The sequence below is a fragment of the Lepisma saccharinum genome, chromosome 14 (assembly GCF_977018435.1).
Source record: "Lepisma saccharinum chromosome 14, izLepSacc3.1, whole genome shotgun sequence".
In the NCBI taxonomy this organism is placed as follows: domain Eukaryota; kingdom Metazoa; phylum Arthropoda; class Insecta; order Zygentoma; family Lepismatidae; genus Lepisma; species Lepisma saccharinum.
In genome coordinates, this window is record NC_139242.1 from 78349997 (window position 1) to 78375278 (window position 25282).

Consider the following 25282-nt stretch of genomic DNA (forward strand, 5'->3'; position numbering starts at 1 on the left):
TTTAAATAATTCATTTTCTTGGCTTTCGTATTCAGAGAAGAAACAAGTGATTGACAATGGTCGACCATGTCCGAATCTCACGATGTCAACATGTGTTAAAGGAAAAAGTGGTGCTGGAAAAGATTTTGAGAGACATTTTCGAAAAGAACTCTATGAAATTTGAGACTGGATTTGCGGGTGTGAGACATGATTATTATTCTAGACTAAAAAAGGCGTTGGGAATTATCAAGGGTATGCGGATTTGAAACATCTCAATACTGCAGTGAGAAAACACAGCAAGTGTGAATTGCATCTTTATAGTTTCTTTAAATTTAGTAGTTTTGTTGCCACCCCTACTAGAATTGACGTTCTTTTGGATACTCAACGAAAAGCTGAAATAGAGCTACACAATGAAAAAGTAAAAGAGAACAGGGAAATATTAAAGTGGTTGATTAACGCCGTCTGCTATTTAGCAAAGCAAGAACTGCCATTCCGAGGCCATGAGGAAAATGCAGCCTCTCTAAATAAGGGCAATTACATGGAATTCCTTATTGCAAGTTCCGAGTTCGATCCCTCATTAAAAGAACATTTATTAAATTCTACAGTTTTTCGCGGTACTTCGGCAGGCATTCAAAATGATTTAATAAATTCAGTTTCGGATGTTCTGAGAGATGAAATCTACAATTAAATTCAAAACACAGACTTTGTGGCTATAATGGTCGATGAAACATCAGACATTAGCAAAACATCTCAGGTGTCAACAGTGTTACGTTTTTTTCGGCCTCACAGAAAAAAGTCATTGAAAGATTTCTTGGATTTCATGACATGAGCGCTGATGAAACTGCAGGAGCTCTTTTTAGTCACGTGACTGAAATAATGGATAAATATAAGTGTGGGGATAAATTAATTGCCCAGACATACGATGGCTATTCTGTAATGAGTGGTCATTTGAATGGCCTTCAAAGTAAAGTTTTGGAAAATTATCCGAAAGCTTTTTTATGCATTGTTATGTTCATGTCATGAACTTGGTGCTGCAACAATCGTTAGAATGTAACAAAGAGCTTAAGGTGTTATTTTGTGGTCTTAAATCACTTAAACCTCATTCTCCAAAAAGGTTACACGAACTTTCTGCTTTCATGTCCAGAAAGCTTCCATCATTAGCTCCTACCCGATGAAATTTTACCTCTAGGCTAGTGTGGACAGTCAATGACAACAGAGAAGCACTGCTTATGTTTTTTGAGCATGTTAGTGAAAGTGGAGACTTCGATCATTTGACTGCAATGACTCCAAGAGGATTTTCTAGCTTCCTGAAGGATTTCGAAAATATATTTTTAAAAGAGGCTTTATCCAACTTGCTTGCCTTTTCAGACGTATTATTCAGTATATTGCAGTCTAAAAATATTGATATTTTGTACTGCAGTAATAAAATAACTGAATTTCAACAACAGCTGAAAAAGGAAAGTGAGAATTTCGAAACACTATGGAATTCTATAACTGGTGCAGTAGAAGAGGAAGAGGCTGTTGAAATGAAAAGGAGGCGACGGAACAACAAATCACAGAAAGACCACTGCCGGAGGCTTTACTTTGAAATCATTGATAATATCAGCAACCAGATAACAATTAGATTCACATCATTTGAAAAATTGCAATATTTTGATTTACTAAATCCCACAAAACGGGGCTACTTGAATAAAAGAGAAAACTTTCCTCACCATCTCGTACATAAATTGCAGGAAATTTATGGCAGTGTGTTTAATTTAACCAATCTGCAGAAGAATGAACTTTATGTTTGGTATGCTTCCACTGAAGGATCAGAGGAAACACCAATTGAGATTGTAAATTATCTACTGGACATGAATCTAGTGGGTGGGTTTACGGAAATATATAAATTAGCAGTGTTGATCGCAACAATTCCTTCCACGACGTCATCTGTCGAGAGATCGGTCTCGTCACAGAAGAGGATCCACACATTCTGCCGCTCTACTTAAACTCAGAACCAGATGACGAATTTAAGTCTTATCTCCATTGAGAAGGAATTACTTTCTAAGCTGCGAGAAGGGGATAAATCCAAATTTTATGAGGCGGTGATCAGCGCATTTCTCTCTAAAGAAAGAAGAATAGACTGGAATTCAAGTAACTATAAGTAATGAGCAGTTGATTTTTCAAAATTTACTTTTTGGAAGGATAAATGAAGGGTAAGGGGAAAAACCGGAAATGTGCATTTTAGCGATTTTTCAATGAACGGGTCATTCTTATGTCCACGGTGTTTTTTTAGGGCTGATAGGTAGGAGTTCCACCAACCCCTCTGGTTGCAAACTCGTGCTTTAAAAATTGATTGTATGGCGAAGTATTGAACATAGTATATTAATTTTCTCCTTACCCTTCAAATATATTAATACTTTAAATGAAGTATTTACTTCATTTAAAATAATTTATGTAATTTAATGTTTTTCTAAATATTTATAAAATTACACCAAAAAGGTACAGAGAAAATTTGTAATATTGGTTCACAGAAATGAGAGGGGGAGGGGTTAACATTCCTTCTTTGCCAACACCTGAAGTTCAGGGTCAGGAGACGCCACTGACATCTATCTATATATATCTACATCTATCTATCTATCTATGGATGATTTGGTTTGCTGGTGTCCTGTTCAATTTATTACCACATGAATAATTATTATTTTATTATAAATTATGTTGCTACAAGATTAGTCATACTTTAGGTAAATCAACAGTTATTTCTTAGTTCCATGACTTGTTAAAGGTATGACATGGAGATTCACATTTCCACTAATAAAATAATAAGTAGCTGCATACCTTGGTCATCAAAGGCATGTGTGAGTTCATGTCCCATAACAACGCCCATTGCTCCATAGTTCACAGACTTAGGATTGTGGATATCAAAAAACGGTGCCTGTAAAATTCCTGCAGGAAATACAATTTGATTTTTTGTTGGGGTGTAGTAAGCATTCACTATTGGTGGTGTCATGCTCCATCTGAAAAATAAATTGGAAAATAATGTACTCATCTTCTTGGGGGCATTTATTATTTTCTAGATCAACTACAGTAAAACACTGTAATTGATATTCAATAATTATTAATTTTATTACTAATCAGGTTGGTACAAGACATTGGTCACACTTTAGGTGAATCAACAATTTGTTATAATTTTGTATCTTAGTTCCATGATTAGATTTTAAAATATTTTTAGCATTAAATGAAATGCTGTAGTGCTGCATTTAGATGTTTCTTTCCTCGGTGTTATTTATACTTTCAGTAAAATTGCACATAAATATTGCTCCTACTTTATTAACTTTAAACTATTTGCAAATTAGAAATATCACTAAACTGTTGTGATCAAAGTTGCAACTAGCAAAATAGTTGTTGATTAGAATATTAACATTAAAATTTCATAAAATATCAAATTTTAGTTTATCAATGATTTACAACAAGAATTGTATTAATTTTTCATTATTCATCCTTTATGTATTGCTAGTGTAAGGCACAAGCATTGTTCAAAAATAATCTGTTTTAATATAATCCATGGGTGTCATTGTAAGGATATACAAGTGGATTATACAAGAAGAGCTGCTGAATTATTTTTAATACTAAAAACATCATTTTATACATATTACTGGTATTTTAATTGTATACTTTCCATTATCACACAATCATCTTAAGCTAAAAAAAAATATACCTGGTTTTATTCACTGGCTTGTCCAGCTTCTCTAGAATTTTCTTCAAGTTATACTGGTTTACACGGATGTTGTTTTGAAAGTATTCTTCCACCTTCACCTCTAAGTCTTTGTATTCATCATCAAGTTGATCTGGATTTAGAATGTAGTCAGGAAATCCTAGTTCAAGAATATAAACAAAATAATATTTCATCCACAAAAAAGCATTGAAGCTACAATAATGCTTTCAGAAAGAAAAAAAACCTAGAACAATATTAGAAACTAATGTATATTTTTTGTGGGGAATATTTTAAGTCAATTTCAATTTAGTTTAATTTTTCATGGTTTAAATTAGGGTACAGCTATTATTTTGCCTCCATTCTTGTGTAGTAATATATAGTAATAAAACAGCTAGAACTCTGTTTATGAACAAAGTATTTCTAATTCTCATTCTGATGTGTACTGCTTATAAAAGAGTAGAATGCCTCTGAAATTGCATCTTTGTTGCAAAGTAATTCAACAGTTTCCTGTCTGAAGAGTGTGTGAAACAGTATATACATAGATACTATTTCTCATGGAATTTGCATATTGGATTTAGTGGTTAAAAGTGCCTCCAAGCTTTCACTCCAGTTAGTATTTTTTTTCCCCCAGTAGGTAAGATATTTCTAAGAAAATTCAAAGTTTGGATGTGTTCCATGTTTGTAAGAATGTAACTCGCACAATATGTGAATATTTTCACACAAATATGATCACTTTAGATCCACTCATTGACAAAGGCATCTTTTCCTATTGTTTTTAACTTTCTCCGACTTCTACCTTTCCAAGCTCCTTATTTTTTTTTAGCATTTATAACTGTCCAGTATCCTGATAAAGGCCTGCGACGTGGTGAAAGTTAGTGGTAAATAGAGATGTGACAAAATGTATCATGATTTTTGTGAAAAATGCTCCCATATAGGATGCATCATTGGCCCAAGATTAGAAGATTGTCAGCATGGTTAGGAAATGGCACTTTTCTCAACATATATCCTACATAACATATTGTAGGTCTGTCCATGTTACTCACTATTAAAGGAAATAAATATGTTAAATAGTATTGATTAATTTAACTACTTACGTGAGTGAGTATGGAGTCTTTATTAGGACAACGTTTCGGAGGTCAGACTGCCTCCTTCATCAGGTTCGTGGATGTTTCTAGGCACAGAGCGTAAATAAGTGTTGAATGAGGATTCGGTTAACTACCTTATTCATTTCTTAAAAAATGGGATAAGGCAGTGAAAACTGATGCTAAAATAGGTTTCCAAGTTACTTCTGAGGTCATCAAAGCAGCAGAAGAAGAACAAGAATTCACTTTTGATTGGCGACGTAAGAGATAAAGGAGGGACGGTTTATAGGAGGAGAGGTAGCTTTTTCCTTCCAGTTGAGGTGGAGACTGCTCACCAGAGTAGGCCTCACAACTAGCCTGGGCTCTTAACGGCCACTTGGGATCCTTTTTTAGTTATTTTAATATAAGTGTGGAGTATTTTTACGAAGTTTTTAACATGATGATTTTTTAAGTTTGAATATGGCAGAGTTTTTGCAAGTTTTTTTAACCTTAACCCTTAACCAAATCCTCATTCAACACTTCTTTTACGCGGCACTATACTCTGTGCCTAGAAACATCCACGAACCTAATGAAGGAGGCAGTCTGACCTCCGAAAAATTTTTCTAATAAGACTCCATACTCATTCACGTAAGTAGTTAATTTAATGAATACTATTTAACGTATTTATTTCATATATCCTACATAATGCCAATAATGAATTTTATTGGGAGATGTTGTCAATGACACCCATTTTTTACATTAGCCCAAAGTTGCTCTATTGTGCACCCAACACATGACCAGCCATGGAAAAGGGAGTCAAAAAAAGAGTTTTTTTTAGAAACTGCTTTCTCTTGTTATTAGCACATTCAAGAGTGCTGTAAAGTATAGAATATAAAATAAATAATTATAGCAGACTTTGTTCCTGCTCATTTTGGTAACAGCACATTGTATAAATATAATATTTCATAAATGAAAATATAAGCTACTCATAACTAAGTCATTTGTCAGCCCTCTAGTATTTGAACAAGTTCAACAATGTTTCCATATTGTGAACTACCTACCATTTGAAAAATGACTGTTTCATGCTCATTACATTGTTTGTGTAAATTGGATGATGCTAAGTTTGAGAGAGATCTTTAATGACCCACTCATTACTTGGAGTGAAAGCTTGAAAACTGTTTTAGCCCCTAATTCCAATAGGTGAATAAATATTTTCTTCTTACAACACATAGAATTTTTGTCATGCTAAAAGCTGACAAGCTATTGATATAAATTGCACATGTAAATATACATTTTGGACTTATTTATTTCTTTATAAGTACTACCCAAATGAAGCATTATTTAAATGCCGTATTTGGATGTATTAAAAGTTCCAATAAAGTAAAATAAATTTGTATGAGTACTACTAATAACAAATTATCCTGCATGGTATAATAATAATTGGAACAAATTGATAGTTTTACCATATCATAGAAAAAGTAGAGATTAATTTGCATTTAAGTTTTTCAGTTGACACCTAAAAATGCAATTATATGGAAACAAATTATGGAGAAATGTTATGATTTATTACTTACCACATTTAATGTATTATTAACATTACTTAATTAAATTTATTTGTGGTTATCAAACCAGGATAAGTCATCAAACCATGAAAAGAACCAAAAGTAACTTCTTTCATTCCTAAAGAAATTGATTTAGTGGTTGCATGGAAGAAGATAATCTATACAAATTATATTAATTCGTATTTTCAAAAAATTAAAAATACAAAACTTTGTTACTTACGTGAAATGAGTATCTATTTTGTGCAACGACGTTTCGTAAACAATTGTTTCCTTCTTCAGGTTATTTCCTCGGCTATCCGAAATATACTATAGCCTCGTCAACTCATGTAATTCGTCAGGAAAAAGGAAACAGTACAAATTTAGTAAAGGTAAAATTTGGAAAACACTTCTAGAACCATTGTTACCCCCATGCTCTCTATCATTTGTTAAAACTATCACTACAAAACCTTCGCTCTAAAAGTCCTATGTACAACTAAAACCTTAAAAAAGAAGGGACGCCCTCTTGTTACACTGTTCCCATGCGGCCTGCCAGTTTCTTCCTTGTCGTATGTATGAGGTTGCGGGCATGTCGTCTCTCCCCTCCCTGACCTTGCATTTCCATTTCCCCTCCTTGTTACATCATGTCAAGATTAAAATCGCGTGTTATTTGTGCCTCACGTGTTACCTTTACCAAATTTGTACCGTTTCCTTTTTCCTGACAAATGACACGAGCTGACGAGGCACCGTTATATAATTTTGCGCAGAAAAAAACACCTGAAGAAGGGAACAGTTGTTTCCGAAATGTCGTTGCACAAAATAGATACTCATTTCACGTAAGTAACAAAGTTTTGTATTTTTAATTTATTGAAAATACAAATTAATATATATAAAGTGAGTAAGTCGCACATATCGTGAATTATCTATACAAATTAAACCACTCATTGTGCCAAAGCTTTTTGTAATTGTCATTAGCTAGTTTCAGCATTTTTCTTGTGGCTTTATCAGGTGTATGGTTCTTTGTTCTCCCGTTGGCAAATTTGGTGGCATTGGGTGATGAGATGTCTTTCCATCTTGTGCTTCATCTCCTTCCATTTGGTGGATCCTGAACATGTAGCACTAGAAGACCTGCCAACAGTGGAAGGAGGAGCAATGCCACCTATATCCAGCAGAAAATTTAAATTTAAGATTATATAACATTAGCTGCCAAGTACTAAAATAAAATAATACTTATTATTGGAAAGCATCACTTACCAATCATGTCAGATATGCCATCAGCTTTGCTATAAGCTGCCTGAATGGTGTCATTGTCCATCCAATCAAGATTCTTCATGTTGTCCTTGAAAGAGTCTCTGATTTCATTAATCATACTTTCTGCCTAAGAAAAATGCACAATATTAAGTGACCTGGATGAATGATTATAATTTAAAATGAGAAAACATAATTTTTAATTGTCACTATTATACTGCCATAACCAGCCTAGGAGTCTTTTACCTTAATGAATGTCTCAGATCATGATTCAAATGTGTGACATTGTTAACAATAGAGGTCAGGGGCTTTCAGTTCTCTTTTTATGCTTACTCTCGAACAAAGAGAGAGAGAGAGTGACTCTCAGTCAGTTCGTGAGACAATATGGCCGAGCGTGTGCGGAGATTTCATTCCGTCCAGATAAACATCCAGATTACAGCTGATCATGTGAACCAAGTCACACTGATGACCGGAAAATATTCAAAAGCGATCTATAGAAACATGTCCAAATATGATCCATGAAATGTCCAGAACATGATTAAATATGATCCACATAATCTCCAAAACATACCCCAAAATGTTCCACTAAATGCCCACAACATACCCAAAAAATGTCCAGAGAACGTCTAAATCATATCCTTCTTGGATGTCCTGTGGATGTCTTCTGGACGGACATATGGATATCCAGGGGAAATCCAATGGATGTTGGGTGGACATTCCTGGATATCCTATGGATATCTAGAACTTTGACATGAATATCCAGAAAGTATCCATTAGATGTCTCCTGGATATTTGTGTGCTGTATGGGTTGTGCCAGCTACCAAGATGCAAATAAGTCACAAATAGACTGAACTTGGGCTCGTCTAAAATGAACACAGCCCAAATCTTCTTGTGTCCTAACACCATGTTCCATGCACCAGGGAAGCAATGGGTAGCAATAGGTGGAATACATACTACTACAGGCATGCAACTCTCACTCATGTAATTGTTTGCAGATGTTTGCCCATAAGCAGTTGTTCCTGTGACCAGGAGTTTATCCAGAATTTTCTGTCGGGGGTGGAGTGGCAAGGCTGGTTTTAGGGAGTGTAAAGGCAAATTATGTGTCAAAATGGCCATAAATTGGGCCTATAGAGGGTTTTGGGGTAAGTAAATAAATCATTGCCTGTGCCTGCTGTACCCTGCCATGGCCGTTTGAGAACCAAATATCATTGTTATTGTGCCATTGGGCATTCACTACTAAAGTATCAGCTGACATTTATATCTTGTTGGTATCTTTTCCAACAAGACTCTGTGGAACAATGAGTCCTCACACACTGCCATCTATATGTGTTCAGCCTTGAGTCACCCAATGATACTACCCAACATAAAATCATCACATGGTAACGTTGAGACATATTCTAAAGTGAGCAAGTGCTATCACATCAACAAACAATAAAACATGCAATGGGTTTGACTAGTGTCTGGCCTTCAGCCCCGGGTTCTTTCTGCTTTGCAGGACTAACTTATTGGAAAGTGAGGGAAAAACCACTGCCCTCTCTAATAAGATTTACCACCAGAATTAATCTCATATCAGGAATTATCCTTAATTTTTATGCTCCAGTGTATTTGATTAATAAATAGAAAGCTCTAGACCAGACAATTTAAAAAATATATTACTGGAGACAAAATACATGCTTGAATAGTTTCTAATTTCTTTCAATCATTAATTTCACAATTCAATGGTTAAATAATTAGGTGACACAACAATACCATTTGGTTACACTTCATGTTACTTTGAACTATAGGTCATATTGTCAGGAAGCTGTATCAATGATACAATTAGTTATTGATTGAATTGCTTTATTTTACTTCGCCTTTTGTGCCACTTTTGGCTAATTTGCAAAGATTGGGATGAGTGATGATATGATGAAATTGATGGACACTCACAAACATCCAGGCCAGGATTTGAACCCGAGACTCCTGGCATAATATATAATTAGTTATGAAAGTAAATAAAGCATGTGATTATAATAATGTATTTAATCAGTGGGTGAGGTTCAGCAAATACTACTTCCTGACTAAACAACAGTAGCAAAATATTGAATGCATACCATGGGTTTTGAGTCTCCTTGAAACACATCTCGAACAAACATGGCTCCTACTGCAAAACCAATTACATTGTTTGTGTCTTGAACACAATAACGCCATGGTTCCTCGCCTCCTTCAGAACCAATCAGAGCTTTTCTGAGTATCTTATATGCATCTCGGAAAGACTTAGATAAGCACGATGTTAAGCTTCTCACTGTCTGCCACACCAAGTAGTTATTCAGGACTCTAAAAGATAAAATAATCATAGTAGACATTAAGAGATAAATTTACCCATAAAGGTTAACAAAGAAGAATTAAATTTCAGCATTGGTAATTGCTTACAAATTATTTACACACACAAAAAACCTACAAGTACTCTTTGAAGTTTCTGTGCAAAATTGTACTTTTGAGAAGAAGTACATACCTTACTAATAAAAATTTAATTAATCTTAAATTAGTATTAAAAAGTCAAAATTTACATTCAGTATGTGGAATATTATATGGAAAATACTTGTTTATAACAAAGATATTATTTTTCGGTCTTTTGCATTCAGGGTATCACACTAGATCTTTCCTTCCTTGACACTTCTCATTACATGTATTTTTACTATATAAGCCATATATTTGTCCATTTATGCATAATTTTCTAGTTAATTTATAAGCCACTATGATCCAGCCAATAGAGAGTCTGACTGCCACATGGGAAACCCAAGTTCGATTCTTGATTACATCACCTCCAAAAAATGGCCGAGATCATGAATAGCCCAACTTCCACATCTTCCTATGTGACTTGTTGCACAGTGCAATAAGCATGAGAAACTTTATATTTTTACCATCTAGTGTAATTTTCTCTATTTATGGCACAGTAACAGTTCAACTATAATGCTTCAAGCTGCTATCCATATTTTTCTTATGCAATTTGTCATGAAAGATATCATTACTTACATTTTTCCTTCTGTGTTGTTATTGTATTCATTGACTATAACAGTTAGTTTCTTGAGATAGTCAGTGCCATAAACTACCACTTTTTCTTTCTTATTCATATCCCTCTTTACTAGCTTGAAAGCATCTGCAAAATATTTGGTCCATGACATCTACAAGAAAAAGTATATATAATTAGATAGAGTCTCTCAATATACTATTGTTCAACATGCAAAGGTAAAGGTAAAGTGTTCCCCTGTGCATAGCACCACGCCATGAAGGCGTATAGGGGGTGTGGCGGTAACGCTCCACACTTTCTTGATCCGGTCGTGAGTGGGGGTGATGTGATCAGCATCACGCCCCTGACCGCCTTTACCCCCCAGGGTTTCCCCCAGGTACCCATGTTATTCGACGCTGGGTGGGCACCGGGGCCGCTTTCACATGCAAACATGATAATTTCTTACATACTCAGTACTACAAACAATATAATGGCTATTTCTTCAAATTTCACCTTCTCTTAATTTCAAAATAAAATGGAACACAACATTTTTTATACTGTATTATTTAATTTTTATTTGGGGTTTTTGTTTTTTCTATCCACAAAATCAAAGGAAGTCTGGTTTGTCTCAGCCAAAGCAAGAACTTAATCAAGACAAAGATAAAGGAAAGGCAGTAAAAATAAATCATAAGTTATTATGAAAAAACTAAACCAAAATAAATTATATCCTCCACCTAAAAAAATAATAGACAGTAAAATTAAAACCAAACTTCTTGCAGTCTAATTAGTCTGGAATTATGCAAAATTAGAACTTTCCATTGTTTTTGTTCCAACATTGTGTGGAAAACTGTATTTTGTAATTACACAACAGGTATTTTTGTATTCTGATATACTTTTTGAATATTTTAAATCAAAACTCTGGTAAATTGATGTTTATAATTGGACTGGAATAGTCACCCACTAATATTAATCAATATTTTGAACAACTATTAATTGTTATAATTTTCAAGCGTCAGTATCGATATTGGTGAGAATCGGTAAGAATGGATATTGGTTCAAATCGGTATTGACTCAGCCCTATTTAAATTTTTTTAAAAAAAGAAGAAAGAAAAAGGTTGATGACTAGTTAAAGTGTGAAACAAGAACACACACACACACACACACACACACATATATAGTATGTTTATAATTTGTTAGAAATACACTGTATAAAATTATTGTTAAAAATAAAATTAGCAGGTGATTTTTGTTGTTGTTGATATTGAGTAATTGCTTGAGAGAAGGATATAACTCATTAATACTTTACTAGAAATTTTCACTCAAAGAAATTATGTATCCTGCGAGTTGTTGTGGAGACCTGAACAAGAGGGTTATTTTATTTGTGTTAAAAATCAAGGGCTAAGGTCACCTGAAAGCTTTTAACTGCTATACACATTTTGTATATTTTGCGATATATTTCTGCAATTCAAATTCCTATTTTGAAAGAATGCTGGGACAAAGAGGGAAAGGAGTATATATATTCCCCACCCCATGACACTCTTGAATGCTGCTTTCATAAACACAAACTGATGCAAGTAACAAGAATATAGCTTGAAAAGTCCAGCAGCTGTCATGGAAATAAGTAAAAATTATTTAATTCTGCCCTGCATGTGTGGAGAAATAATTATCACACATTTCAAGTTTATGCAAATCACTACTGGTATAGGGAACCCCACAAATCTTCTTGAAAATGGGGGGGGGGATTAAGGGAGTATCTAGACTTTTATAATTGATTGATTGAGTTGGTGTTTTAAATCTATTTTATGCACAGTAAGGCTAATTGAGACTTGATCTACAGTTTAAAGTTGGATCCAAACCACTATGTGCCTCCACCAGGTATCGAATCAGGGACCCCTTGATTACAAGGCGACGACGATACCACTGCACACACTCGCACATATATAGTAATAGTACTGTGAGAAGTCAATTAATTCCTTACAGGAAAGCCTAGGAAGATGTTGATGACTGAATCGTTGTTTTAAGTTCACTTTATAGGATAATCGGGACTGGACCTATATTTTAAAGTGTTATCCGAACCACTGTGCACTGTGCCTACACCAGGACCCCTTGATTACAAGGTGATTTCTGCTTTTTGGTGTTTCCATATGTGGTTAATAAAATGGAAGGAAACAATTTCCCATTCACCACTCTGCATGAGTAGCCACCAGCCCCCCCCCCCCCCTTCCTTCTATGGCTCCCCTTGTGTTCCAATGGGTCATGACAGGCAGATCCACTGGAGGGGAGAATGGAGGCGATCACCCCCTCCCAATGCCTAGATGTGTGTACATTAATTGTAACATTGTTGACAACTAAAGTGTTACATGTGTTCTTCACATTTTCTAGATAGAGAAGAGGTGCTAGAAGGAAAGAAGAAAGCCCAACCCTGTGGCCGAGTGGTTAGCACATCGCGCTGCGAAGCCAAGGGTCCCGGGTTCGAATCCCGGTCGGGCTTGGTTGTTTGTGAATGTCCATTCATCAATTTCATCATTTCATCACTCATCCCCATCTTCGCAAATTAGCCAAGAGGCACAAAACGCGAAGTAAAATAAACTAAATCAAATCAAATCAAATCAAGGAAAGAAGAAAGAACAAGGAGATAAAGCAAGTTAGAAATAAATATTGAGGGGAGAAAAAGAGAAAATGAAGAGGAAAAGAGTGAATGTGGGTCAGGAGAGTGTCCAGGAAAAAGTATCCAAGGTTTTTGACAGGGTCATATTTTTTACTTACACACAAACACACACACACATATATATATATATATATATATTATTTCATCACACGATCACTAACAAACACACTATCAGTGGCAGCAATTGGGTTCCAAAACCGGGGGCAAAGTGCCAAAACTGGGGGGGGGGGGGCAAAGACAGTATATTTCCCTTTGTAGATAAATTTTAGCATAGTGCAGGGGTAAAAGTGGCAAAAAGTGGGGTGCAACTGCACCCTCGACCCACTAATCACCGCCACTGCACACTACATACATACATATATTTAACCTTTACATTAACTTACAAATGGTGCCAGATCATCAATATCTTTCAGGGTCATTAAGTTATAGAGCTTTTCCTCATCCCTTCTCTCATCTTGCGGAGTTGTAATTTCAGCAAGCCTAGTTTCAAAGTCTATCACTGCACTCATTTGATCACGAGTACTATTATCCTCACCCCCCAAGAGAACACCTATCTGAAAAGTAGAGAAATATCTATTAGAATCAGGGTCAAAATGACACGGTAGTGCATGATATCCAGACCCCGGATTTTTATGTAATATCAAAGTACAAAATATGTACATAAATATGTAACAATAATTGATAAAATATATACCTAAATATGTATTATCAAAAGGATATGTAGCTAAATATGTAGTATCAAAGAATATGTAATATTAATAATAATCGAGTATCCAAGCAATTTCAAGAATTCTCTTAGATATTTATTTTATTTGAACATATTCAACATAATTTTAAGGACATCAGTTGTTCAAATTAAAATATGTATCAAATTTATAAACTCAAAAAAGCACAGCAACATGTACATATTTAAGAACTGTTTTGTTACAGAGTGAACCACTAGCTACATAGCTACTTTTGTACTTATAGTACAAGCGAACATATTGTATAACTCGCTACGTACAGGAAAGTAGCTTTCTTGTCCAGCAATGCTAAGTTTCTAGGTGCTTTGCTTAAACCTAAAAGCAAAACGAAAATATGTAACCAGAAGGGGGTGGGGGAGAAACTCCAGCATAAATAACAGTTCCTTTTTCTTTTTTCTTTTTTCAGTCTGTCTTTCAACTTGGCAGTCAATTTTAGGTGACCGTAAGCTGACCTCATTGATTAAAAAATATGACATTACATGAGCTACAAATTTTCTACATCATATTTCATATATATGGGAAATAGGACCAAGACAGGAAAAAAATACTGAAATATGTTGTTTTATGTAAAATAAATTAGCAAATATATAAAATATGTAATGTCCTGGCAAATGTGTAAAAATATGTAACATAAAACTTATACAAAATAATGTCAGTTATATAATTCGTTTACATTTTCCTGTTCAAGGCATGTATCTAGAAAGGAATAAAATATGTAATTACATACACATCCGAGCTCTAATGATATCAATAATAAATTCAGCATCTAGAAAACTTCAGTTGTATCTGACAAGTGCAATTAGTGTTCAAGGAAATGCATGAAATAAGGATGGCAACATGTATTTTCCCATGGATTAAGAATAATATATGAAAAATATTCGCACAAGTACACAAGTAAACCAGATGTCAACATGCTGTATAATTGTGACAATACATGTGAAAAAATAAAAATAAATGTCAAATTAAGGAAATTAAAGTTGAAGTTTCATTGTACAGAGTGATCACAAAGTCCCATTACCCCCTATCGCGTGTCCACATCGTCATAGATGGTCGCATTGTATTAATGTGAGATCATGACAGAGGACAACTCGGAGATAGTGTGACTATTCGTTATGATTTAGTCCAGAGTGTCTGTGTGTACACCATCGTTTTCATAACAGAGTATGATTCTCCGTCATGTACGATGGGAAATTCTCCTCAACATTGCTGGCGTGATGGCAGTAAATGCAACAATAAGAAACAACAATTCATTAACATCTATGTAATACATAGGAGGTAATGGGACTTTGTGCTCACTAACATCTATGTAATACATAGGGGGTAATGGGACTTTGTGATCACCCTGTATATAGCATTAAATGACAATTCAATCAAATGATTAAACAAATATAATGTAATATTTTGTTTTGAAAATTATGTGCCACTATTTAAAGCAGAATAAGATATTTATGTTACATCTTATGTGGCTTACCTTAGTCATATATTCTAAATATGCAGATAGAACTTTCTCGTTTGCAGTTTTGTTCAAATAATGATCTCTTGTTGGAAGAGTCAAGCCTCCTTGATCGATCTGAAAGGGTGTTAATCAAAGTCAATCAGATTTTCATGTTAACAATACAATTATTAATAATCAATCAAAACTACCAGTAAAAACATAAAGCAAATTAGAATTTATTGCATTTTTATGAAAATTCTCTGAAAGATTGAGCTTAATGTACAATGAAAACACACACAAACATTAGGTAGATTCATTCATGAGCCTTTATGCTTTGCAAACGCCATACTACATGAACTTAGCTTACAAGATATTCAAGATTTGATTTGATTTGTTTCTTGTTATTTAGCATTGCTTTTTTGGATCTTTTGGCTAATTGCTATGATGTGGATGGGTGATAATATGATGAAATTGAAGAAGGGACAGTCCCAAATAACATCCATGCCCAGGCCAGGATTTGAATCCGAGACCTCTGGCATTGTAGCATGCTCTGCTAACCACTCTGCCACAGAGATTCAGCACATTCATTATCCAGGGTTTGAATATACTTCGTGCATAGTAACCACTTCACCATGAAGACCATCTCTTGATGTATCAACACAATGGCAACATGCACATTCGGTCAAAAACAGAAAATTATAAAGCACATGGTTTCAAACATTGTTCATTTAATATTGCCTGAGACTCTATAAGCAATCACAGAAGGTTTAAATTTTGATGGAAAGTAACTTTCTTGGGGTTTTCCTGCAAAACTATTTTATCACAAACATTTTAGAGAAGAATTAGAATCACCTACAATCAAGAATTGTACTCTGTGTTTAGCAACTGTAGTAGTGTATACTTTACTATTGTCTTACCTGAATGATGTGCCTTGTAGAGTTTCTGTCATCTTCGCCAACTGTCCATGTAAACAAACTTCCCAAACCATATCTGTTGTGAAGAACCCTAATGGTACGTTGCAAATTCCAATTGGATACATTGAATTGACCTGTAATGTTCCAACCACCCACTTCATTTAACAGATCGAGCATAGGCTGCGCTCCAAGTTCCTCCATGGTGTCATTCACATCCAAACATGAAATGTAGTAGGTTTTAGCTTTTCTTGCAGCCTCACTGTTCATTTCAGAATATGGTTTCTCTAAGTGTGGAAAGAAATATTCACGATGTGAATTGTATATTTAATTTGGTACATGTGCATAATACAAACATTACCGATGTGTAAACATATTGTCACATGAGAACCAGGGGGACGTAACTCCAAATTTATCAAATTTGCAGGAGAGAGGAAATAATGAACTCTTAGGAATATATCTATGAGCTACGGTGGCCTAAGCAGTAGGCCACCTGACTGTCACATGGGATACCTAGGTTTAATTCCCAGGGTGGTTGATCTAAGGTCGGAGTTTTTCCGGCTTTGTCCCTGCATGAAGTGGCTCTGGGGCTCACCCAGCCACAAATCAACGGGTACCTGGGGAGTATAGGTGGCCAGAGTGTGGTGCTGATTACATCACCTCCAAAAATATCCAAGATTGAGAATGCATGGGGCTCTACCCCCACATCTCCTAAATGTGCCTTTATGGCATGGTGTTCTATGCATGGAGAACTTTACCTTTTTTACCCTAAGAATATATTTAACTCTTAAAGAGAATCAGTAAATCAGTCAAAGACACATGACTCCATCTTACTGCTAAGAATTAGAAGTAGAGATATGTTGATCTGACTCCAAATAGAATTCTTCAGAGGAATTTATTTAAACAAAACCGTAAACGGAATTTTTGGAGTTATATTCTTCTGGTTCTCATACAACAATATGAAACAAATACAGTCAAGTTAGTGCTTGATACAAATGACACTTTGTTGCCACTGAAGGGTCTAAATTCAAATCCCATGATGGCATGGGAATTTTCTCCTTTCTTAATCAATTTCGTGCAATTATCATTCAATTTAACTGTAATGGTTAACATGAGTTAGACAGGCATGACAAAAATATAAGATAGAATACGCAGAGTGGAAACCTATTATACATTTTTCATAGAGATGTGGATACACAATGTATGAAATCTGCAAAAATACAAACAAAGGAACATACTTTAAAATTTTCCCAAAATTCTACATTTTTCTCTTCATAAATTTTGTGGCCATAATGCTATGAGAAATATATAATCAGGTTTCCCCAGGAAGTATTCTGTTTTCTTCATGCATACTTTGCTTTGTTATGTTTTGCTTTTCCACAATGAATATGAAAAATTATTACATTAAAGTGAATTTGGGACAAAGAAAAGGAATACTTTATGTAAATTTGATTTTGGGACAAACAAAAGGAATACTCGATACAATTTTGATTTTGGGACAAAGAAATGGAATATTTGATATAAATTTATAAGTAAAAAAATGCAGACTTGACCAGTACATGAACCCAGGTGTGTAGGTAGCATGCTGTGCCATTGCTCCCCTGATTGAGACTGCATTATTTGCTAAAATTTCTATATGTGTACATCTTCTGTGAATATCTACACATGAAGAAATTCTCATGCCCAGCATACGATTCAACCCAGAACATTCAGTAATTTTCCTTGGATATCCATGCTTTGTATTAAAATAAAATATTAGACAATATTATATATTACCTAATATATAATCAAGGAGTTACCTCTTGCAAATGTCAACAATGAGATCAGTGTAAATAAGAAAAACACATGCAAATACTAACCTAGAACATTTTTAATAACAAGTTGATTTTGTTGTTCAAGCTTTCCAAATGTTCCCCACAGAGATTTTCCATCTGGAATGGGATTTGATTTGATCCACCCTCCACATGCATACTGATAAAAGTCATCACATTTATCAACCGTGACATCCATTGAATTTATCATGGACGAAGCTACTGTAACACATGGGATGCTTAGGCAATGTGTTGAAACTGAAACATGAATGAAAAAAAAATCATTTATTATTAAAGCACAAATGAAGCGGAAAAAATACAAACTGAATTTGTCCCATCTCCAAAGGTCAATTTCCAAAGTAGTTTTTTTTGTCTGGATATTTTGTTGCATGATATATTTAAAATGCATTATATAATAAAATATACTTGTTTCAATTGAACAAAATATAGAGGAAAGGACGAGAATTTTCTCCATACCAAAGCAACCAAAAGCTGTTGGCCCAACATTGGGTCAACTGTGCTAAAAATGGTAGGCTAAACCTATGAACATACCATTGGGCAATGGTAATGTTGGCTGTGGTTCCAACATTGGCTCAACGTGTGGTTTTCACATTGAGCCAACAAATTGAAAACGTTTGTGTTATGGTATATATAATTTATTGTGAGGCCAAATATAAACTTTAATGCAAATGATTTATGTAAAATAATAATAAAAAAAATTACACAGCACTTTCTCATTCATATGGTATCATTGTTTTCAAGGCATCTTCAAGTGGTAGCACAAAACACTTTCTACAGTTTACTTAGTTTTCCACCTTTCGTGGAATTTAGTCTGCACATAAAATTGTTTATTTTATATACATGGATCATGAGCCACCTTCAAGAATACTTGTAAGAATGTTCGTGTTGTGCTACATTACCAACACAGAAATATTTTTCATCCATGACGGTTCACAAAGGACTGGTGAGTGACTACAAGTTTGGAATAGCTTCTACTTTCACTAATAAAATATTATATTTTCAGTATGTGTTGCGACTGAAATGTTTGGAAAAAAAACACTATCCTGCATCATTTATATTACACACTAGAATTTACAGCATACTCTTCAAAGTTGTCTTAACAGGAGAAAGTAGTTTTTAAAACTGATTTGGACTCAATTTTCCATGGTTGAGCAAGCATTGGCAATAACCATTGGCCCAATGCAAAACCAACTTCAATTTGCCAACCAATGTAAAAACCAACCTTTCTCACATACAAACTGTAGTTGGCCCAACGGTTCTGGTTACTTGGGTATTTATATTTTTAAAGTGTAAACCTATTTGAGTGAAGTTAAATATAGTTTTTATTAATATAACAATAGCAAAAAAGTGAATATTTAGAGCATATTTATTAAAACTAACAGAATATTTATTTTTAAAAAATACGATTTTGTACAAGTATAACTTACAGCTCCACAATGCCAGAAATATAATTCCCACTTTCCCATGTAAAATATAAAGTCTAATACTGAAAATTGTTAAGTAATAATAATAAAAATAAATCTACAATCCCACCATTAAATTCCAATACTGCAGTCTCCCTATGTCAGAAGTTTTCAAGTGTGGCAGAAATATAAAACAAATCCTAACTAGGTAGCTTCAAAGTTTCAAAATTTATACTGAATATGTTTATTATTGCATATTATATTTAAATTTATATTGAATATAAAATAGGCTATACTTGATTGATCGATTTAATGCATCCTGTATACAAAATTATTGTATTTTGAGTCAAAATAGTAATGTGCATGAAAATTGTTTTCCACTAACCTGAATACTGTTCACCTATATGTACATGAAGTGGAGTAGCACTCCTTCCAGTGAAAGAGCTAAGACAAGTACCCAATATGAATATCACAAGCAACAGAATAGCACATAGTACCAGTAAGAATTTCTCAAGGAGGCTTCTGGACTTCCATAATGTTGTTCCCTGCAATAAAATAAAGCAAATATTTTATTTTTTTCAAAGTATACTTAAACAAAATGTTCAATACGTATACATCAATGAAGCCTGGATAGTACACAAGCTTGCATCAAGTGCACATAGCTTTCATATAACGTGTTGAGGTTAGCTTGATACAGCATGCTTTGTGCAAGCACATTCTTGTTTCATGTTATACATGAAGTGAGATTTTAGCTTGCCAATACAAATTGGGGAAGCACCATTTGAAAGCTTGCTGCCAGTGTGACATCTTTAAGGCACTATCTGGGAAAATGTAAGTTACAAATGCAGGCTTCTACTCATTACAGCTACTAACACATACTTGATGCAACAACACTTTTAATATTAACCCTATGTATGATGCCTGCAGAGGGAGCCCAGGGGAGGCATTTGCTCCTCCTGAGATATCTGGAAAGACTACATATAATTTGAATGGTGAAATTGTAGTGTGAAAACATGACCGAGTGGTGCAGTGAAAGAAGACAGATTTTATCATAGTGGTGGGGATGTTTTATGAGGTTTTTCTATGCTTAACTGGGGGAAAAGACCACTCATGTTTCCCCCGCTTTGATCACTGCTGTCTCCCGAGAAAAAATCCTGCAGGTAGCCTTGCTATATATTAAAAGAATCCCGGAAAAAGGCCCTGAAGACATGACAGTTCATGAAAATGAAATATAACATGAAAATAATATAAAATTCCTTGCATGAATTAATGTCATAATTAAGATGAATCACACTGAATATGCTAGCAATACAATTACATCCACATGTATCTAGTAAGACTGTTTTTGCATTATAATATTGCATTAATCATTATGAAACTATATTATGTTTTGTGTGCGTATGCACTACTTATTTTTTCTGGGAAGAGAGGTTCCAGTACTCTTTAGCTTAGTTTGTTATTATGTTCATGGAAAGAACTTGACCCCCCTCCTCTTTGCAATAATGAAAAATGTGGACTTCTCCTTCCACCTTTCCTTTTATTTGTAACTATTTTCTCCACTTCATTCCTTGTACCTTCTTTCTAGCTTCTGACCTTCCTCTCTTCTTGGCTATTTCTTGTTATATGTTTTGATCTCATTTTCTGTTTCCTCTTTATTCTTTTTCTGCTACTTCTCTTCCTTCTCCCCCTCTCTCTCTTCCTGTTTTTCAATTTGTCTTTTCTTTTCGTTATCTTTTCTTATCCCTTTTAAATTTGCTATTCTGTCTTTCTCCAACTCGCTTCTCTTTTACTTTCTTCCTTCTCTGCCTTCTGTGTTTTTCACACTCTCGTGCTCCCTATTTCTCTCTCTCTCTCATTTTCTATTTCTCCCTATTTTTCTCTCTTCTCTCTCTATCTTTCTATTTCTACCATCTCTATTTCTTTCTCTCTTTCTATTTCCACCTTCTCTATTTCTTTCTCTCTAGTCTGGCTTCTGTATTACTTACACTCTCTCACTCTCTCTCTCTCTCCCCATATTTCTGGTGTGTAGACTCTTGTGTTTTGTGCTAAATAATGAACATAATATTATTTTTATTACTTCCATACTTGTAGAATCTTCACGAGTTTTGAATTTGTATGCTAAGTTTCTGTGATTCAAACAGGTGTACTCGGGTTACCAGTCAGGTTAAATTGGAGTTAGCTTTTCCAATTTAACCTGGCTGGTAACCCGAGAACACCTGTTCGAATCATGTCGCCAGTAAAGCTACAATTCCTAAGTTTCTGTAAACTACATTAGAATTATTTCAATGCGTGTGGAAACTGTATCTTACAGATCTTTCATTTCATTAATGTCTTTCATTTCTATGCAGTTAACTTGATAATTGAATTCAATTAGCGTTCTATTATGGGATTATGTCATCAAGTAAAACCTCTTGCCTATACTGAGATTAGAATCATTTAGTTGACACCACCTTATTAGTGCATTAACCTAATTTTGTAATATATTACAATTGTCAGTATTGTGAAGAGTCATACTGTATCGTCTGCATATAAAAATCTGAATGAATCACTAAGTGCTTTGGTAAGGCTCCTACAAAAGCACAGCTTGCCATGCAAAGTGAAGTTTGAAGCAAGCTCTCCATGGCAAGCTGTGAGCTTGCACCCAGCTATCTAGTTACTATTATGTTGAAGTTTCAGCAAACTTGTAAAGCCAGGCCTGCATCAAGCTTGTCATCAATAACTGTAAGCTTTCAGCAGTAGCTTTTCTGCAAAGAAAAAGTGCTTGAGATACCACTTATCGAACTTGCATCCAGTAAGGAAGTTATCGTGAGCTTGGTGCAAGCACATCCTAAGTAACCACAACTGTTGGGCTAAATGCAGTTTTTATGTGGGAAAGTTTGGGTTTACGTTGGTTGGCAAATTGAAGTTGGTTTTACATTTGGCCAATGGTTGTTGCCAGAGTTTGGTCAACCATGGAAAAGTTAGTCAAAATCAGTTTTAAAACTACTTTCTTCTTAAGACAACTTTCAGGAGTATGCTGTAAATTTTACAGTGTAAAATAAGTGGCATGTAACTGTGCTTCTTTTCTAATATTTCAGTCACAGCACATTCTGGAATATAATATTTTTTTTAAAGAAAGTATAAGCCATTCTTAACTTGTATGCTTCCATGGATGAAAGATGTGTTGGGAATTGCTCATTGTTTGTCTCTTTAGATGTAGCAGAACGAGAACATTCTTACAGGTATCCTTGTGAAGGTAGTTAAACAATATGTGCAGACTGATCTCCATGAAAGGTGAAAAACTTAGTAAACTCGAGAAAGTTTTTTGTGCTACCACTTGAAATTATGGTGTCTTGAAACAATACCATGTGACTGAGAAAGTGCTGTGTATTTTCTTTTTCACAAATAATTTGTACTATTATAGTTTTTCTTGCATGTACGCATTGCTTGCATTATAGAATTATTTTCTTGTAGTTTACGGTTATTACAAGTATAAGAAAACAGTTTTTCTTTGTGATGTTTCAGGAGAACACACGCTCCTTTCATCAGACATTTATTTTCATTTTGACTAAAGATACAGTTATAACAATGGTTAGTAATTTTTTAAACAAAAAGAATCCGTTATATAATGGATGTTGTCAATGTTACATTGTTGTAATATAGCAACTTAACTGTGAAAAAAAGCAGTCTGTTTTATTTTTATTTCAGATTTTTTTAAAATTATGAATCCCAAATATCATCAGGTAATTCAAATTCATCATTGTTTTCACAAAGTCTCTTGATGTTTTCTGTTACATTAAATTTTAAAGATGGTGGCTTACTCCATTTGTGAAAAAGAAATACCATACATAATGAAAATGGTAACATAGATCCAGTATGGAGTTTTGGCCCAATGTAAAATCCACATTTGCCAAACTTAGAAACAACGTATTGAGCCAACGTTGGAACCACAGCAAACATTACTGTTGCCCAACATTATGTTCTTAAGCTTGACCAACTTTGGGCCAACCACTTTTGGTTACTTGGGATGTGCTCTCTGGGCTGAGGTTTAGCCCTGGAAACATCTGAAAAACTAAAAAGTCTTCCTATAATTGCTTTCTGTTTGCTGTTAATTAGATATGAAGTAGAGAAATGTAGTGCAGGATTTGAGAGGTTGTGATATAAGAGGTTGCTTAATAGAACATCATAATTTACACTGTCGAAGGCTTTAGGAATATCTGTTTATATGGCATGTGCTTGTTTTCTTTCTTCCAAGCTTGTTGCTAGATAATGACTAATGAGCTATAGGTAAGTTACAGTATACCTACCCGGCAGGAAGCCAGGGGCGTGCATAAGCATAAGGAACTTCGAACCTGGAATACAAAGTATTTAATAGCATTTAAAATCCTTATGATTGTGTGGTGATTTTGTTGCATTTTATATCAATTATTGATTACATTTATAATTGGTCTATTTAAGGTTAAACCTTTCCCTTTTTTAAATTTTTAGTTATGGCTGATTGAATACAATGCATTAAATATAGTGTTTGTAGTGGGGAGAGGGATACTATCCCCTCAGCTAGGATAATTTATGTAAAAAGGGTCAAACAAACATCATTTGAACCCAAACTTGTGACCCGCATCTATTTCTTAACTAGAAGTTTTGCACTAGTTTTGCAACTTTTTGTTCCACAAAGAGAGAGTTTTGACCTCCCCCAAATTTCGGCAAATCACGATTCAAAAGTTGGGTTTCAAGTTAATCTAGAACCGCACTTTTGAATTTGAGGGTTTTGACTAGCACAAAATTTTGCACTGGTTCTGCAACCTTTCCTTCCCCAAGGACAAAGTTGTGCACCCATTCCAAATTATGGTAAATCACGATTTATAATTCATCTTCAGCATCAACTTGGAACCAGACCTTTGAATTTTAGTGTTTTCAATAGCCCATAGTTTTGCACAACTTTGAGCTATTTTATTCATTAAGAAAAACTTTTGCATCTCTCCCAAATGAAGGTAAACCACCATTTACAATTCGTCTTCAGCTTCCAATTAGAACCTGACTTTTCAATTGAAGGTTTTGACTAGCCCATAGTTTTGCACTACATTTGCACCCTCCCGTCGTCCACGCATGCACGAGAAAGATAAATGGTGAGATTATGAAATATAGTCCACAGTTTGCAACTCTTGCAGCCATCCATAGTCTGGGAAGCAAAAGCGATTTCCTCCTCGATTTCCGGCTGGCTTCACCCTGTATGAGCTTACCAGGTAAAACGTGGAAAAACAACGTAAATCCATCCCATGAGGAATAGGCACATCTCTGAGAACCAGCGCAGTTGAAGTGGAACCATGGCTTCATATTTTCAGAAAGCTTTATCCTCTCATAGACCATGCAGGAAGAGACAAAATATATGAACATATTCTATGAGAACTTTGATACTCAAACGACATTCCTCAGTTAATAACCTTTGATATATTATCCTTACAAAAACTTTCGTTGGTGCAGACAACATTGCTAATAGAGCTGACCACAGAACATACTTTCGTTAACAAAATTTTCATTCAAGTACGAAATCCATTATGAACAGTCGGCATCACCGGACCAACTAGAAGTTGCAATTAAGAGTTAGTTCATGGTTCCAGCTTGTTTGGAAGTGGAGGGATGGGAAAAAGAAGCATAGATATTGGGCACATGAGCAGCGAATGTGGCAACTTGGATCAGGGTCGTCAAAGAGGAATGAATACTTCAATAAAAAGTTCTCCTCTCTTTTCTTGCTGATTTTTTCACGCAGCAACACAAGAGTGTGTTCAGAAGACAAAAAAAGACTAC

The 25282-nt window shown here is 34.7% G+C and overlaps 1 protein-coding gene across 5 annotated transcripts in view; it reads right to left on the minus strand.

Moving 5' to 3' along the window:
- Nep3 (M13 family metallopeptidase neprilysin 3) overlaps positions 1-25282 on the minus strand; it is a 159815-nt gene that overhangs the window by 9867 nt on the left and 124666 nt on the right. For 3 of the 5 annotated variants that reach the window (XM_083136035.1, XM_083136037.1, XM_083136036.1), the window contains 11 exons: positions 23785-23829; positions 19884-20043; positions 18123-18332; positions 16270-16550; positions 15389-15487; positions 13558-13728; positions 10533-10681; positions 9611-9833; positions 7527-7650; positions 3677-3833; positions 2797-2975 (listed from right to left, as the gene is read on the minus strand). In XM_083136035.1, coding sequence (XP_082992161.1) covers positions 2797-2975; positions 3677-3833; positions 7527-7650; positions 9611-9833; positions 10533-10681; positions 13558-13728; positions 15389-15487; positions 16270-16550; positions 18123-18332; positions 19884-20043; positions 23785-23829 — 1798 coding nt within the window. The remainder of the gene's footprint in view (positions 1-2796; positions 2976-3676; positions 3834-7526; positions 7651-9610; positions 9834-10532; positions 10682-13557; positions 13729-15388; positions 15488-16269; positions 16551-18122; positions 18333-19883; positions 20044-23784; positions 23830-25282) is intronic. The other 2 variants (XM_083136038.1, XM_083136039.1) reach the window with 1 other exon arrangement.